The sequence below is a fragment of the Festucalex cinctus genome, chromosome 7 (assembly GCF_051991245.1).
Source record: "Festucalex cinctus isolate MCC-2025b chromosome 7, RoL_Fcin_1.0, whole genome shotgun sequence".
Lineage (NCBI taxonomy): Eukaryota > Metazoa > Chordata > Actinopteri > Syngnathiformes > Syngnathidae > Festucalex > Festucalex cinctus.
Genome location: NC_135417.1, coordinates 451865 through 467603, shown reverse-complemented (window position 1 = coordinate 467603; position 15739 = coordinate 451865). Strand labels below are relative to the sequence as shown.

General features: G+C 38.2%; 2 protein-coding genes across 3 annotated transcripts; one reads left to right on the top strand and one right to left on the bottom strand.

Moving 5' to 3' along the window:
* Nucleotides 1-366: 366 nt before the first annotated feature.
* On the bottom strand, nucleotides 367-9453 carry nagpa (N-acetylglucosamine-1-phosphodiester alpha-N-acetylglucosaminidase). Its single transcript, XM_077526659.1, has 12 exons — nucleotides 9261-9453; nucleotides 7882-8102; nucleotides 6306-6573; nucleotides 4939-5078; nucleotides 4712-4820; nucleotides 4450-4578; nucleotides 4169-4374; nucleotides 4030-4077; nucleotides 2981-3109; nucleotides 2704-2832; nucleotides 2485-2536; nucleotides 367-1354 (listed from the first exon to the last, which is right to left on the bottom strand). The coding sequence occupies exons 1-12, from the start codon at nucleotides 9347-9349 to the stop codon at nucleotides 1141-1143; spliced, it is 1734 nt and encodes a 577-aa protein (XP_077382785.1). The 5' UTR covers nucleotides 9350-9453; the 3' UTR covers nucleotides 367-1140.
* Nucleotides 9454-9760: 307 nt separating this feature from the next.
* On the top strand, nucleotides 9761-14405 carry ndufaf6 (NADH:ubiquinone oxidoreductase complex assembly factor 6). 2 transcript variants are annotated; one of them, XM_077526797.1, is made up of 9 exons: nucleotides 9761-10018; nucleotides 10425-10524; nucleotides 10784-10906; nucleotides 11105-11161; nucleotides 11368-11470; nucleotides 11552-11685; nucleotides 12434-12535; nucleotides 13053-13109; nucleotides 13848-14405. In XM_077526797.1, exons 1-9 carry the CDS (start codon nucleotides 9825-9827, stop codon nucleotides 13974-13976), a joined length of 999 nt encoding a protein of 332 aa, XP_077382923.1. In that variant the 5' UTR covers nucleotides 9761-9824; the 3' UTR covers nucleotides 13977-14405. The 2 variants fall into 2 exon arrangements, with proteins under 2 accessions (XP_077382923.1, XP_077382924.1); XM_077526798.1 differs by lacking the exon at nucleotides 9761-10018 and having other exon boundaries at nucleotides 10425-10528.
* Nucleotides 14406-15739: the final 1334 nt, after the last annotated feature.

Here is a 15739-nt window from a genome sequence, read left to right as displayed (position 1 = left end):
TAAGCTAAAAGGAACCAAAGTAGAATGAAAAATTAGATTCAAAAACGAGAAAAGGAACACAAACGTGAAAAAGAACAACAGGAAATGTGAAAAACAGATTTTTTTTTCTCTTTTAACCACTCACTCACACACAAGCTTACCTCATGTAAGCCACATGGGGTCTCCCAGGCGCAGGAGCGAAAACAGCCGACCGGCACCTAAAGGCAAGTGACTGTTCCAATCCTCCACCTGGAGCCTGTGAAAAACAGAGGTAGAGAGAGAAAAACGGTGTTTGTGACGCTTTGGCGCCCTCCTGCGATTACAGGCAGGAATTACATCCTAAAGCCCCCCCCTCCACAAACTGCCAAATAACCAGACATAAAAACATGTTTGTTTTTTGTTTTTATTCATTGGTTTGATATTCTCAACAAATATGGGTTATATGCCACGGAAGAGGCGGGACGTGATTTTGCACATCAGTTTATTTCCGGTTCAGGTTGCGAACGCGCAACCGAGGGGCACAAAGTCGGAAGCACAAATATTTTTGACACAGCCCACACGTCGCAAACCGAACCAGAAACAACCTGATGTGCAAAAAACAGTCCCGCCTTTTCCGTTGCATATACCCCATTGATATAGTACTATAAATATAATTTCACAAATTTCCATAAATTCAGCATTTATATTTTTATATTCTATAAAAATTAATTTGTACAACATTGATTGCAGATCACAGGCAGCAGCATTTATTCCTGAGAAGTACCACAATCTTCAAAAAAATAAAATAAAATAAAAATTAAACACTGGGTGTTTGAAATGCCTGGCCACCCATCGGCCACCCATCAAGGGTGATATTAAACAACCAAGTCAATCTTTCATACCTGATCATTTCTGGAATGTGCGGAAGTGTACCCTTCTCCACTTGCTGATGAAATACTGCCAATGCAATTGAATATTAAGTTACGGTATAGCGTGTGAGAGGATATGGTTAAATCAGTCAGTGGCTATATCATGGCTAGGTTTGGTGATGAAATGCTGCATGTGATAGTGCAATTGAATTTCAATGGAACATGGAGAGAAAAAAAGCTACAGACCGGATAGCACTGACCCGTTCCAGTGTTCAAAAGTCACCACAACTTCCCAATGTCTTTCCTTCGTGAATTACATTAATTCCAGAGAGTTTGAGCCATCCCGATACCATTTGCCTGGCCCTGCGCTGTTGGAAACCTCTCCGTCAGAGGTGGTCAGAGGCAGGTAGGCGTAGTTGGCACCTGTGCGACGCGGCGGCGAGTGCCCCAACAGCCGCACGACCAGCGCCAGGAGGCTGAACATCAGCAGAACGCTCAGGATGATGGTTAGCGTCAGCCATGTTGCCCTGTAAAGAAGAGAAGATTTTTTTCCCTTGGTAAAAAGTTGTTTATGTTTGAGGGAAAATATGACAATATTACAAGAATATTTTACTTTTTTTTTTGTCCAAAACGAAGAGTTGTAATACAAGAACTGCAACAGTTGTAAAGTTGTTTAATTACGGTACGTGTTTAAAAATAATAATAATAAAAAAAATTCTAGCAAAAACATCTAGAAAAACCCCCCAATGAATTTGTAAATTGAAAATGAACAAAAAAGAAAATTAAGCAAAAAATAAAAAATAAAAGGAAAAAGAAAAACAAAAAGGATAGAATCGTAACACAAGAACTGCAACAGTTGTAAAGTTATTTAATGTCATGTTTTAAATTTAAAAAAAAGAACATTTTCTAGCAAAAACATCAAAATAAAATAAAAAATAAAGTGAAAAAATAATTGTAAATTGAAAATGAACAAACGAGAAAATGAGCAAAAGAAATAAAAGGAAAAAGAAAAACAAAAAGTATAGAATTGTAGTACAAGAACTGCAACAGTTGTAAAGATATTTAATGACATCTTTTAAATAAATAAAAAATTCTAGCAAAAACATCAAAAGAAAATAAAAATAAAGGAAAAAACAATGAATATGGAAATTGAAAATGAACAAAAAAGAAAATTAGCAAAAAAATAAAAGCAAAAAGAGAAACAAAGTAAAGAATCTTTTTTTTGTGAAAATGGGAATAAGAAAATGAGAAAACAACAACAACAACAACAAAATATTAAGAACTGGAAAGTAATATTAAATGTAAAAAAAAAAAAAAAAAAAAAAAAAAAAAAACAACAAATAGGAATAGGAATAAAGAAAAATACAAAATAACAGATTTATTAATTTTTTTTAATGGGAAAAATACAAGGGAAAAAGGTCCAAAAATGAAACAAAAAAAAAACAAAAACAAAAAACAAAAAAAACAGTTAAAATGAACATTTCAGAAAAAAAAAAATGGAAGAAGAAATAAACAATTGAGCTAACGAGACCGTTGTTGTGGTCTCCTGAAAAGTGACAATTTTGGAGGTACATGGTTTAGGCCAGACTCCAGCCATATTTATGAAGTCATATTTTTTTCAAGGAAAAAAAAACCCCAAAATACTTTCTATACTTACTCTGTCAAATAATGAGTTTCTTGCTCCCGATCTTTGGCCTGTGAGCGTCCATCTGTTACAATAAATTATTTTTTTTTAAATGACAAAACACAACAACTAAATAGACACGTTTGACATACAGTATATAAGTGTGCCTCTATGGGCAATGTGGTGCTGAGCTAATGTTGAGAATAGTCTAAGTCTAATAGCTTTTCTATGGCAGCACTTCATCTCTCGTACCTTCTTCACAGGTTGCGCCGGAGAACCCCGGAGAGCAGCTGCATTGTCCATGGATGTGATGGCACGAGCCGCCGTTCAAACAGGAGCACGTCTGATTGCAGCCGTCGCCATAGAAACCTGACAGACATTCTGAGACCGGGAACACAACATACAGTTTTAATATCATCAATTCTCTTTTATAGTATTTACTTGTGTCAACTTCCTCTCTTAGCTCCTCTCGTTAGCACAATGAATATTAAAACTAAATATTTTACCGTTGGCAAATTTCTTGTACTACCTTCTTCACAGTTTTTTCCAGTGAACCCCGGAGAGCAGCTGCAGCGTCCATGGATGTGATGGCACGAGCCGCCGTTCAAACAGGAGCACGTCTGATTGCAGCCGTCGCCATAGAAACCAGGCAGACATTCTTAGAAAAAGGGACATAAGATGTAGTTTATACATTTCAACTATGCTAGCATGTGTTAGCTCTTTCTTCTAGATCCTCTTGCTATATAGCGGAGCTAAGAGAAATCTTAAGTAAAACTGAAATCTTAAGTAAGATATAATTTATTAAATTGAACCTAAATTTGCTTATTTTGTTTTAACAAATTATTTTGACTTAAAGGGATACTTGACTCATTGAGCAATTTTCAGCAGTGAAAAAAAAAAATATTTTGTCTATAATTATTGTGGTAACTTCATTTTTTTTTTTTACGTAGAATTAATACTTTTCATAAGTAATTTTTCTACTTGCTGTCGACTGTTGATGACATCACCTGTGTTGAGGAAGTTGGTATAACGACCAATCATGGCTCAGTTTGTTGACCAACCCCAGAAAACAGGTGACCCATGATTGGTTGTTACCTACTTCCTCAGCACAAAGTTGAATTTTAGTATTTTAAGATTTTGCATAATCTAGTAATAAAGTAAACGGAAAAAAATGCAAGTCTGAAAAAAAAATCAAACAAAGTGCATTATTGCACTTTATTTTTGGCCTTTTTTTCATAAAAATTGTTTCGTTATATTTAGTAAGCTAATTTTTCCACTTGCCAGTAAATGACCTACCCGCTCAGTGGTCTGGTTCAGCTTGAAAAAAGTCAATAGTTTTTTAGTGTAAAAATACTATTTTCAAGGCCACTGTGGTTGATATGGGCCTAGTATTATTTTCTTATTTTTCAAAATCTTACAGGTAAAAATGTAAATAAAATTTTGCTTATTTAAAGTAACAATTTTCAAATTTTACTGTATTTTTTTCTTAAATTTTCAACTGTCCTTTTTGCATATGGATAAATGTTTCAGTTCATTTTTTGTACTTTTAGGAGTTAGTTGCAGCTTATGTGCACTTACCTTGACTGCAGTTCTTGCCCGTCCATCCGGCATCACAAACACAACCACCTGCAAAATGACAAATGGAAAAACCTTTGTTACAAAAAGGACTCAGAAGGACAGAAGTTGGTGGTGGTGCCTCGGCGGGGTGGACACTCACTGGCGGTGCAGATCTTGCGGGGGCCGCACGACGGCAGCTGACACGCTGACGAGCCGCAGTCGGCGCCCCGCCAGCCCTCCTGGCAGCGACACACGCCGTCCACGCACTGGCCGTGCTCGCCGCAGTCTGATGGCTGGCAACGTGGCGGGTGGACGCACAGGATGGTGGAGACCGCCCGAGCGCAGCGCCACCTTATGTCCGCTTTGCTGAGGTGAGATTCCGAGGGCGGGATTAATAGTTTCAGGCAACAATAAGAGGCATGCAATTGTGGCGCAAGGTACCATTTGTCAGACGGGTAGTTTGCCAAGGTGCCGTTTGAGACGAAAGTGGCAGACCCGCCGCCGTCCATATTGATGGCGTTGATGACTCCATTTCGCTTCAGGAAGTCGGCCATCTCCCAAAGGCTCATTCTGTCGACGATATGAAACATCTTGAGATCCATGAGGAATTGACAACCCCCAAACCTTTTGGAAATTCGGGTCTGACAGACAAATTTAAGGACATACTTTTCACCTCAATCCTGAATGTTATAAGATCTCTCACCCCCTTTCTCCTGTCTGTCCGTCCAGCTGTAACAAGATCACCCTGCCCTTGGCGTCGTGACCCAACGCCGTCCTGGCTGACACAACATCAGTGAAATAGTGTAAGGAGCCTGTCGAAGCACAGAGCACACCTCAGGTCACGGAACGATGATGATGACTGTGGGCACATGAAACCACGGGGGTGGGGGTGGGGATAGGGGTTGAGTACCCAATGAGAAACGTCTGTACCAGTCTCCTGCGTCTCATCGCACTCGGCCTTCAGACTGGAATTGACGTACACTTCGCCGTTTCGGAGCAACCACATCACTCCGCTGACCAACTGCACGAATGGGTTGGACTGGTCCAGAACCTCATCCTCGGACAGATACCTGTACAAACAGAAGGCTGACTATCCATCCATCCATTTTCTTAACCGCCTTTCTTCACCAGGGTCGCAGGGGTGCTGGAGCCTATCCCAGCTGGCTTTGGGCAGTAGGTGGGATACACCCTGAACTGGTTGCCAGACACACAGGGCACACAGAGACGAACAACAATCCACACTCACACGCACACCTAGGGACAATTCAGAGCGCCCAATTAACCTGCCATTCACGGCACGGGGAGAACATGCAAACTCCGCCCAGTAAAGCCGGAGCCTGGACTCAAACCCGAGTCCTCAGCACTGGGAGGCAGACGTGCTAACTAATATAGATATAAATAAACAAATATAAATATACAGTGTTCCCTCGTTTAACGCGGGTGTTACGTTCCAAAAACTACCCACGATAATGCCGCGTTAATTTATTTTTTTTTAAATTCCCGGTAATTATATATATTTTTTGTTTATTATATACGTTTTTTCATTTTGGTATGATTTTTACTTTATTATGAATGCTTTTTCATTCATCATTTATGTTTTGTTTTTTTTCATTTACAGTCATTTATTTTCCATTAAAAATATGTTGTTGTTTTTAATTTACTTATTATACAGCACAGTATTTTTTTTCTTTTTTTTATTGTAGATGTTTTTTTCATTTTGGTATGATTTTTAGTTTATTATGAATGCTATTTTCACTCATCATTGATGTGTTTTTTTTCATTTACAGCCATTTTTTTCCATCAAAATATGTTTTTTTTAATTTACTTATTATACAGCACAGTATATATTTTCCATATCACCGGAACGTAATGTCGTGGAGCGACGGGACAGACGCCGTTGGAAAGGTTTCGTTGAGACGAATCCACAGATGCCCGTATGTCCCCGGTCAAACGTAGAGTTCGAGAGATACAGCCATGCAAAGACCAAAAAAAAATAACCAAACCAAAAAGGATGCTGTAACAAAAAAAGACCGCGAAAGATGAACCAGCGATAAACGAGGGAACACTGTAATATATAAAAACATATCAATAATAATATATTATTATTATTATTATTATTAAATAAAACAAATATAAATATGATATAAAAAAATGATAAAAAATAATAAAATATATGGTACATACTACGTTCTTCTAGGTAAATAAACATTTAGTATAATCTATATGGGGTAAATTAGTACTGCATCAAACATAAACAAAAAAAAATGTAATTCAGCCTTAGTTTTCTGTTTTCTCACCCAAACACCAGTGTCCCATCCTTCCTAATTCCAAAGTGGGCGTTCTGCACACCGCCACTGTCCTGCACAATCCTGCCGTCGCTCACCACGTTGCCTAGACATTGGCCCGTACGGGTGTTGAAGTAGCCGCCGTTCTGGGCGTACAGACAGCCAGCGGCCTGGGACGTCTCCTCCACCGTGGACAAGCGGTGACTGCTGCATCCTCCTGGCCGGCCAGGCTCCAGCACCGACAGGGTCCTCAGCGGGTCACGGACCACGGTAAAATGACCTGAAGCCAGGCAGAGGGAATGAACTACTACAAATTTGTGGTTCCGCATTTTTTTTTTTTGTTAATAACAAAGTAGAGGTTATGTGTGAATAGGTGAATTTGTTGATTGATCCTTCAATCCTTGCTGAATTTTTTTCTCATTCACAGTTTTTGTCATCAGGCCAAATCAATAAAGAACTACTTGTATTGGAGGAAACTCATTTCCACAATCTTGTTCTTTTGGTCACGACTCACAGCTCATGACCCTCTGTGAGGATGAACGTTGATCGATCAGTAAATCGAAAGCCACGCCTCTCCACTCAGCTCATTCCTCAAGACAACAGACCGATTTTGATCGTTTTTTGTTTTTTTTTAACTACACTGTTATTTACTGAATTGAAAAAAGGAACATGACTTCTATTTTACTTGTAATAAATGTATGAAATCTTCAATACACTAAAAATTTATTTAAAAAAATAGCTTTATGAAAATTAAAATACTTGTAAGAAAAACAGTAAAAAAAGTTTAAATCAAATATTTTTTTTCTTCTGTTTTTAAAAGAAGGTCAGTTTGAGTCTCAAAGCAACAGCAGGAGGATTGAAGATGATTGTCTTGTTAAATTGTTAAAGGCCATCAACGTATTAAAGTTATAGGTCAAATGGATCAATGCAATCCATAACAATTCAGAATTTTTTAATATATAATAATAAAACAAATGGAATCAATTTTATTAAAAACTATGCTTTAAGTTAACTTAACATTTGAAACTTCATTAAAACGTCAAAATTCATCAATCAAACTTGCAACACAAAAGGATGGTTGACAATATTGAAGATAACTGTTATTCTTGATAAAGTCAATCGGTATATTAAGGTTAAAGGTTACACTTGTTTGCCATCTCCAACTTTTTAAATCGGTAAAACAGTTCAGTTTGACTTGCAACATAACCAGATGAATAAATATATCAAGGTTCCTCATTTGTACCAAACTATATAGTGGACTTTTATGCAATTTTAAGGTTTTTTACATTATACAGTGAGAACTGCGCAAGTGAGAGATTCTTCTTTTTGTTTCCTCAAAATGATGTTATATGATAGTCTTCCGTTTATTGACAGAAATAGACAACAGGCGTGATGGAAATTAATACTTTAAAAACTACCTAAGTTTGAATGATAAATGTATCAATGGGGAAAACTGTACTATTTATTTTTTAATATGGCCGTTCATTACAGATTTTCACCTATTGCGGGTGTGTCTGGAACATTTCCCCACAATGAATAGGGGTTCACTGTAATAACAAAGTAAAAAAAGATATGACTGATTCCTTACCGGTCACGATACGGTTTGGCAGCTTGTACACGACCAGCCTGGACTCGGCCACCGGTAGACCGCTGTGGTTGCAGGCGCGAAAGCTCTCGTGCGTGCGATTGCCGTGCACGCTGAGCTGACAGTCCCTGACGTGGCGGTGCGAGTGGCGAGGGCCGTGGCCGTCCGCGTAGGGCTGCAGGATGTCCATGAAGGGCTCCGGAATGCCATCTATTGCCGACACTCTTAAGTGTAAACAACGTACAGTGTCAGACAGATTTTTTTTCCCATTGATATGCATAATTTGACATTATTTTGCTAATACACTAATTTAAACAAAATAAATTGTAAAGAACAGATTGGGAACCAAAAGAGACGTCTCTTTTTAGTGAGTCAAAAGAGCTGGTTCTCTAAAACGAGACAGGATTCCCACGGATATATTTGTGGACCTGAAAAACATGTTAAATTTGCAGATATATTTGTGTGAATAATTGTGAGACAAATTTCTCCACGTACTATCCAAGATGGCCCTTATGCATAAAATCAAAGCCTTTGTTTTTTGTTATGCCTTCTTTTAAAATTATAAAATAGTCTACATTTTTTAATCACCCATTGCTTTTTACAGATTTTTTGTTACAGTCAAATAATTTGCAAATATCATTAATTGAATCGATGTCAATCTTTAAGTCACATGAAACAACCGTATAACTAATAAGACAACTATGAATCAGCAAATGTGATGCAACTCCACAAAACACTGTTCACCACTGCAACAAGTGCAAAAGTACATAACAGACATACATAACACTAAATACGGCCTAAATATGTACATTAGAGGTACACAAAATTTGATACATTGTAAACATTAAATGTGACCTAAATATGGTAAATTAGAACTGCATTCATTACATATGATTATAGTGTACATTACAGGTGAATAGTCAAAAGTATTTGGCAAATATGGTCCATTAAATGTATTGAATGAATATAATGTAAATATGCTACATTACAGGTGTATGACAAAATTTACGATACATGAAATATTTTATAAATATGAAATACTAAAGATGCAAATATTGAATATTGTATATTTGGTGTTCAATGATTTAATATTTTGTAAATAGAGCACAATATAGTGCAATTATAATTAAACAAACTACTTCGACGACGTTTAACTAGTTGAGAAATGAGGAAAGTAGGTGGCGTAGAGAAAGGAAAAACAACAGTTGGGGGGTAATAAAAGTAGCCTACTTCAAAGTAAGTACTCCAGAGAACAGGCAGCAGGATATGTAAAAGTTTCACTTTTGAGGGAGCGAGAGAGAGAAACAAAAAGTTTTGCTTGGCTGAGCTGCTAACTAACTAGCGTCACTTGTCAAACCGTTAGCTCCAGGGGAGGGACTCACCCTTCACCGGGACTTTGGCTCGTCCACAGCCGGCCACACACGCACAAAAGTAGCCACAAGAAGTATGCGGACATCCGTCTGGTTCCCATGAGAGGAGTTCCTCTCCTTGACTAAATTGTCAGGTGACGTTTTCTCCTCTTGTCACGCTGCATCGGCACTTTTTTTTGGGTCTCATGCGCTAAGTGGTACAAAAAAAAAAAAAAAAAAAAAGTAACCTCCCTTGGTTTCCGGTCGTGCCTTACAAAATAAATGATCTGTTGTTTCCGCGAAGCGTGTTACAAAATAAAATCAAAGGTTTCCTGCACAGCACAGCAGCAGATAGAACAGAATATAAAAATAGAAAAATTCTAATAATAATATTAATAATAATAACAACAATAATAATAACAACAATAATAATAACAATAATAAACTTTAAAAAAAAATTGTATATATTTTATAGCATCAAGTGACACTTTAATGCAAATAGTCTCGCTTTAGGTGGTGGTATCGAGCTTACAGGTGGCGACCACGCACCAAAAACATTAAGCGAAGAAGAAAATCAGGAAGTTGAAGTGTAAAAACATGGCAGCGAGCATCAGTTGTATAAAACATACAGCGTCTTGTATTAAACCCTCGCTGATTTTCACCGTCCAGCGCAAGACGTCCCCGGCCAGTGCGTGTGCTCGACGGGCGGCGGAAATTCGGAGTGTGAGAGCCGCGGCCAGCGCCACTGCGGATGTTCAGCACAATGAGAGGTTCTGCTTGGAGCTGGTCAGGTGGGTCTGCCAAGCCATGTTTGGGTGGCCGATTTTCTTCTTTAATTTATTTCACGTGCTAAAACCAACTCATCAGGTCAATATTGGTAATTGATTGAAGGAAAAGATAACGAAATATATATATTAGGTTAAAAAAAAAAAAAAAGTGCCACATCAGTGACCTCTAGAGGACATTCAAGGACTGACCAGCCAACATTCAAAGTTCAGGCAGGACAAACCAAAATAACTCTAGTCGAGACAGAATTAATGATAACAACTTACTGTAATTGTCACATTGTAATATTATAATTGTCCTCCTACATACATAGGCTACATTCTGAAAAAAGATTTTTTTTTAAATCAATGTAAATGAAGTAGGTTATCGTATGTGAAAGCACCATCTTAACATGTCCTCCTCTCCCCTCAGGTCCAGGGACTACGAGGGCTTTGTGTGCTCCCTCCTGCTGCCAAAGGAAGCACGACGCTCTGCCTTGGCGTTGCGAGCTTTCAACGTAGAGCTAGCACAGGCAGGTAGTCCATCAGTGATGCAGGATGTTAGGACCATTTTGTGTAAAAATGATTCCGCAATTCTTGTCTATTTCTTAGCGGGATTTAAATTCACCAGGAAAACGAGTCACTTTTAAACTCCAGAATCTCCTGAAAAATGTCCACAGCAATTAACTCAAATTTATGATTTAAATCTTATCAATTACCGTCCCTGCTTTATCTTTGTATAATGCTCCTGATGCGTGTATTTTAGACACGTGTTTGTATTCTCTCTACAAGGTGAAGGACTCCGTCTCGCAAAAGTCTCTCGGCCTGATGCGAATGCAGTTCTGGAAGACGGCTATCGAAGAAATCTACAAAGACAAACCACCCAACCAGCCAGTTAGCGTCGAGCTGTGGAGGGTAACTAGCAAAATAGCACTCTTTAAGCTTTTAAACAATTCATCACACTAACAGAACAGCCGTGTCTTACCAGTAATGGTTTTCAGTGCCAGTTAAAAATTGTCGGAGTCCGTAATAAAGTTATTTTCAACACAATGCAAGTTCATAAAGCGGTGCTTTTGAGAAGGTGATTGACCCAGTGCCTATTCTGTTTTGCAGGCCGTCAGGAAGCATAACTTGACCAAGAGATGGCTGACGAGGATCATAGCAGAAAGAGTAAGTCTCGTCAGACCATAAAATAATTGGTTTTGAATGAACGGGAGGTCGAGAGCGGTTCTGTTTGGAGTTTGAAACTTAGCTTTGCCTTACTGGTGTGTTGTTAGCATGTTCTCCTTTTACTTGCGTGGTCATAACATTTCTGCGATAAAGTGGGGGGCACAAATGGATGGATGGATTGGAATAAATCTGGCCTTCCATTTCAGGAAAAGGATCTGGATGACAGAAGTTACCGGAACCTACAAGAGCTGGAGTCATACGCCGAGAACGTGCAGTCTTCACTCTTGTACCTGCTCCTTGAGTCTTTAGGTAAGAATGACTTACAAGACAAACAAAAAAAGAGATTTAAAAAATAATAATAATGTTTTTTGATTTTATTTGTTGCGGCAGGTGTAAAGGACGTCCAGGCAGATCACGCGGCCAGTCACGTCGGCAAGGCGCACGGCATCGTGACGTGCCTAAGGGCGACCCCTCATCACAGTGGCCGGCGCAGAGTCTACTTGCCCATGGACATCTGCATGCTGGTGAGATACTTTGCTAGTCGAAGACTCAATGCCTGGATTTGCACGCCAGATGGCAAAAATATGTTCTATGCTGCCCCACTAGTCTAAATATGGTATTTTGGTTAATATTGTGTTAGTGGAATATGAGTTAAGCAGCTAAATCCAGCAGTTTGCATCAATATCAGAAGGCGGCCATTTTGCTACTTGCTGACAAGTGAAACAAGTCAAAATGACATCACAGTTGCGCAGGTCTCAGTTAACAACCAATCACAGCGCAGCTTCAGAAAACAGGTGAGCTGTGATTGGTCGTTGCCTGAGCCCTGAGTAACTGTGATGTCATCTTCAGTCGACAGCAAGTCTCAAAATGGCCACCACTGAGATGGATAAAAACGACTGGATTTTGTTGAGTAACTCATGTTCACAAATGCAATATTAATCAGAATGTCATGTTTAGATGAGTAAGGTCACATATTATTGTCAAAAAATGTTACTTTCCCTTTTAAGTAAAAAAAAAATATAGACTGTAAAATCTACTTCCAGAACAAAAGTAAATATAAATTCTTACTGTCATTTATATGTAATAGCTGTCCGAGTTGATTTAAATCATGAAATGATGCAGTGTTAACAAAATGTATTTTTTGAGTCGTTCTGCCTTTTTGTTTCGTCTTTTTCTGTGTTTTTTATGTATTTTTGTACGATTTGTTTGCATTTGTGTCTATATTTCTTGTTTGTTTTTGTCTGTTTTGTTGATATGTTGGTGTATTTGTAGCACGGAGCTTCTCAGGAGGACTTCATCCGCCGCAGCCAGGAGCAGAACATACGGGACGTGGTGTACGACATCGCCAGTCAGGCTCACGTTCACCTGGAACACGTCAGTACCCACACAACAGAAACGACCATCTTGTAGTTTTGTTGCATACACGTGAAGCCAAGACTCCATGACTTTCACTCGCAACGGAGGCTAAGCTTGGCTTGTTTCTAAGTGGAGATCTAGTCACTTAAACATACTTCCTTGACACCAATTACTAGTTTCCAATTTAGCCTTTGGCGCCATCTTGTGGCATCCCATCACATGTCCAAAACACAAAAAACACAAATAAGTGAGTTTTTATACAAGAATAGGTTCCACAAGGAGGTGAATTTGTGAATTTTTTAAGTTATCCCCTTAGAGTCAAGTCAAGTCGAGCAAGCATGTTTGCTTACCATTTATATTCGCAGCTCTCTTTGGAGGCGCGAACATTCTTGAGTAATTAGCAGCAGAGCGTCAGTGTGAAGGTCATTCTCGTGGCTGCGTGCTGTTTTTGCTTCTACACGCGCACACACAGTGACGACGAGAACAGCAGCTTGTGTTTTATTTTTTGCTTCTGTCTCCTCCCCCCGCCCTCCAGGCGCGTTCTTTCGGCCCCAGCGTCCCGGCAGCTGCGACGCCGGCCTTCCTTCACACGGTAAGTCTTCTCACGGAAACTAATAGACAAATGAGACCTCCTGGATGCTTAGCAAACACTCAAATATATAATGTAAACAACATTTCTGCAATATTATATACAGTGGACTTCCACTGTGGTTATGTTTTGCACGTCTATGGCGTCCTCTCTCAACCCGTTAAAACATTTAATTTTGAATAATTGTAGGCCAGAGCGAGTGCCGTCCGAAGCTTCACGAAAACATTGCAGAGTACATATCAATACATGTATATTATAAAGATACTTCCACCGTTTTTTTAGTTGACGCAGCAACGCGATTGGTCGGGTTATTTCCGGCATTGTCACCTGTTGCTAGGCAGAATTGGTAGGACTCAATCATACCTGGATGGATATTTTTTATTTATTTTTTATTATTTATATTAAAAGTCTTTTGGATATACATTTAAAAACAAGTATGGACAATAGCTTCACCAACATAAATATTCTACAAACCAAAATCATATTTATTACTTTTCTTTTCTTTTTCTTTTTTTAATGCAAATCCCACTGACTTTTTTTTCACTGTACTTGTGATTATTTAATAAAAGAAATGATAAGTGTATCGAGAAAACTACTAAAAATTTTATTTGTTGAAAAAAATATTAATTTAAATTTAAAAATTGAATAAATACCTTTATTAAACCTATTTTAGGGTTTAAAAAAAAAAAAAAAAAAAAAAGCGGCTAAAAACTCTTGTTCTGTGATGCACGTGCCATGCAGGTGGTGCTGGAGGATTTCCTGCAGAGAGTGAGGAAGGCGGACTTTGACATCTTCCATCCGAACCTGCACAAAAGAAATCCTCTTCTCGCAATCCAGCTCTACCTGCGCTCCTGGAAGAAGACCTACTGAAGTCTCTCCAAGGCCTTTATAGGGACTGAAGCAGGAGAATCACATACAGGAAGTAGACCTCAATAAATGATGGACATTTACAGTGGATATAAAAAGTCTACACACCCCTGTTCAATTGACACATCTTTGTGATATAAAAATGAGAGTCACAAGTTCACAACACACCTGGGCCAATTTAAAGATTGAAAAGATTACAGTTTTTTTTTTTTTTTTTATTGAGTTTTAGGTCACATTCATTATGGAAAAAAAGTTTTTAAATTATTTATCTTGGTCTCATGTTTTCATATTAGAAAAATGTGGCATTTGAGTAGGGGTGTGTAGACTTTTGTATCCACCGTTGGAAATGTAACAAAGTATTTCTGCTGAGTTTAAAGTAAAGTGTTAGTTCATTTAAATTAAAAATAAAAAGGAAAAGTGAAAACATGTCAATGATGGAATTGAAGTTTGTATTCGGTTATATACACTAAGATAAATGTGTGCCCATGCGTTTGCCAAGTTTGCCATGAATTTTGTTTTTGTTTTTTTTTGTTTTACACATGCATGTTGGCCAAGTAGTCTATTAGTTTTTTGTTTTGTCATTGTGTTTATTTCTTGAGTGCAAAGTGGCTGTACCTGTCAAGAGGAGCAAAAGCATTCATTATACAACATGTACAACTTGTACATCGGTTTAAAAAAAAAAAAGTTAATCTTGTCTTCAAATCGATACAGTTCTTTCGTTTTTATTTTTTAAGAAAAAGGTTTTCGGTTACCTTGAATAGTTTAGGTGTCGATTGCCGCCTTCCAATTCTCATCAGCTGATAAGAAGACACGTCACAATTGTCAGTTTGTCTAAAAAAAAAAGAAAAACCAAAGGACAACTTGTACATTGCCCACACTCCTTTTATTTCCTACTCGTATATCTATTGTAAAAGGTGTCAATCATCATAAATCACTGGCAAGAGGAACATATGACACGTCCATTTTCTGGGTGCATTTGTGTGTGTTTTGTTTTTTTTTCACTTTATGGATTATTTTTAGAGTCATACAGTGGTGCCTTGAGATACGAGGGACCCGAGATAGGAGCCTTAGTTTGGATTATTTTGTTTTGCTCTGACTTGTGAGTAAAAATTGGAGATATGAATGTAGTATGGTTGCAGTGAACTCAACTCACTTTGTTGCGGTTATATTTTTATTTTGCAGATACTATCGCATTAGTTATATGACACTGACATTTTTCTTTGCATTCATTATTTAATCTGTAGATTCTAGTTTAAAAAAAAAAAAACGAACTATAAAGATAAGAATCATTTTTAGACTTTTTTTTATTTTTTTTTATTTTTTTTAATGCAACGTCTGAGGGGGAATGAAGGTGTTTTTCTCCCCCCCAATTCCAGGAAGATGGAAAAGGGTCCCGAGTGATTATTTGTTTTTGTTTTTTTCGGGGGCTTGAGACGAAAGCTCATTAGTCCTAAAAGACTCCTTTTGCCTCCAGCACTTTGTATAACTGACAGCGTTGCTGTTTACACAGGCACACACACCAGCTGCATGCTGCGCTTCACTGGCTGTGGCTTTGGGTATTGACAGATGTCCTCTGTAATGGCCAAATAAGCAACTTCTCACTGATCAAATGCACACCACTTGCAAAGATTTGTTCTTGCCTCGCTCACTAATGTTTTCATTATTACCGCTTGCCTGCCTAAATTCGTAACGATTTCTTCCTCACCGCTTGCCTGCCTCACTCAAAATGGGTTTCATTTGGGATGGTGAGTATCAAAATCATTTGG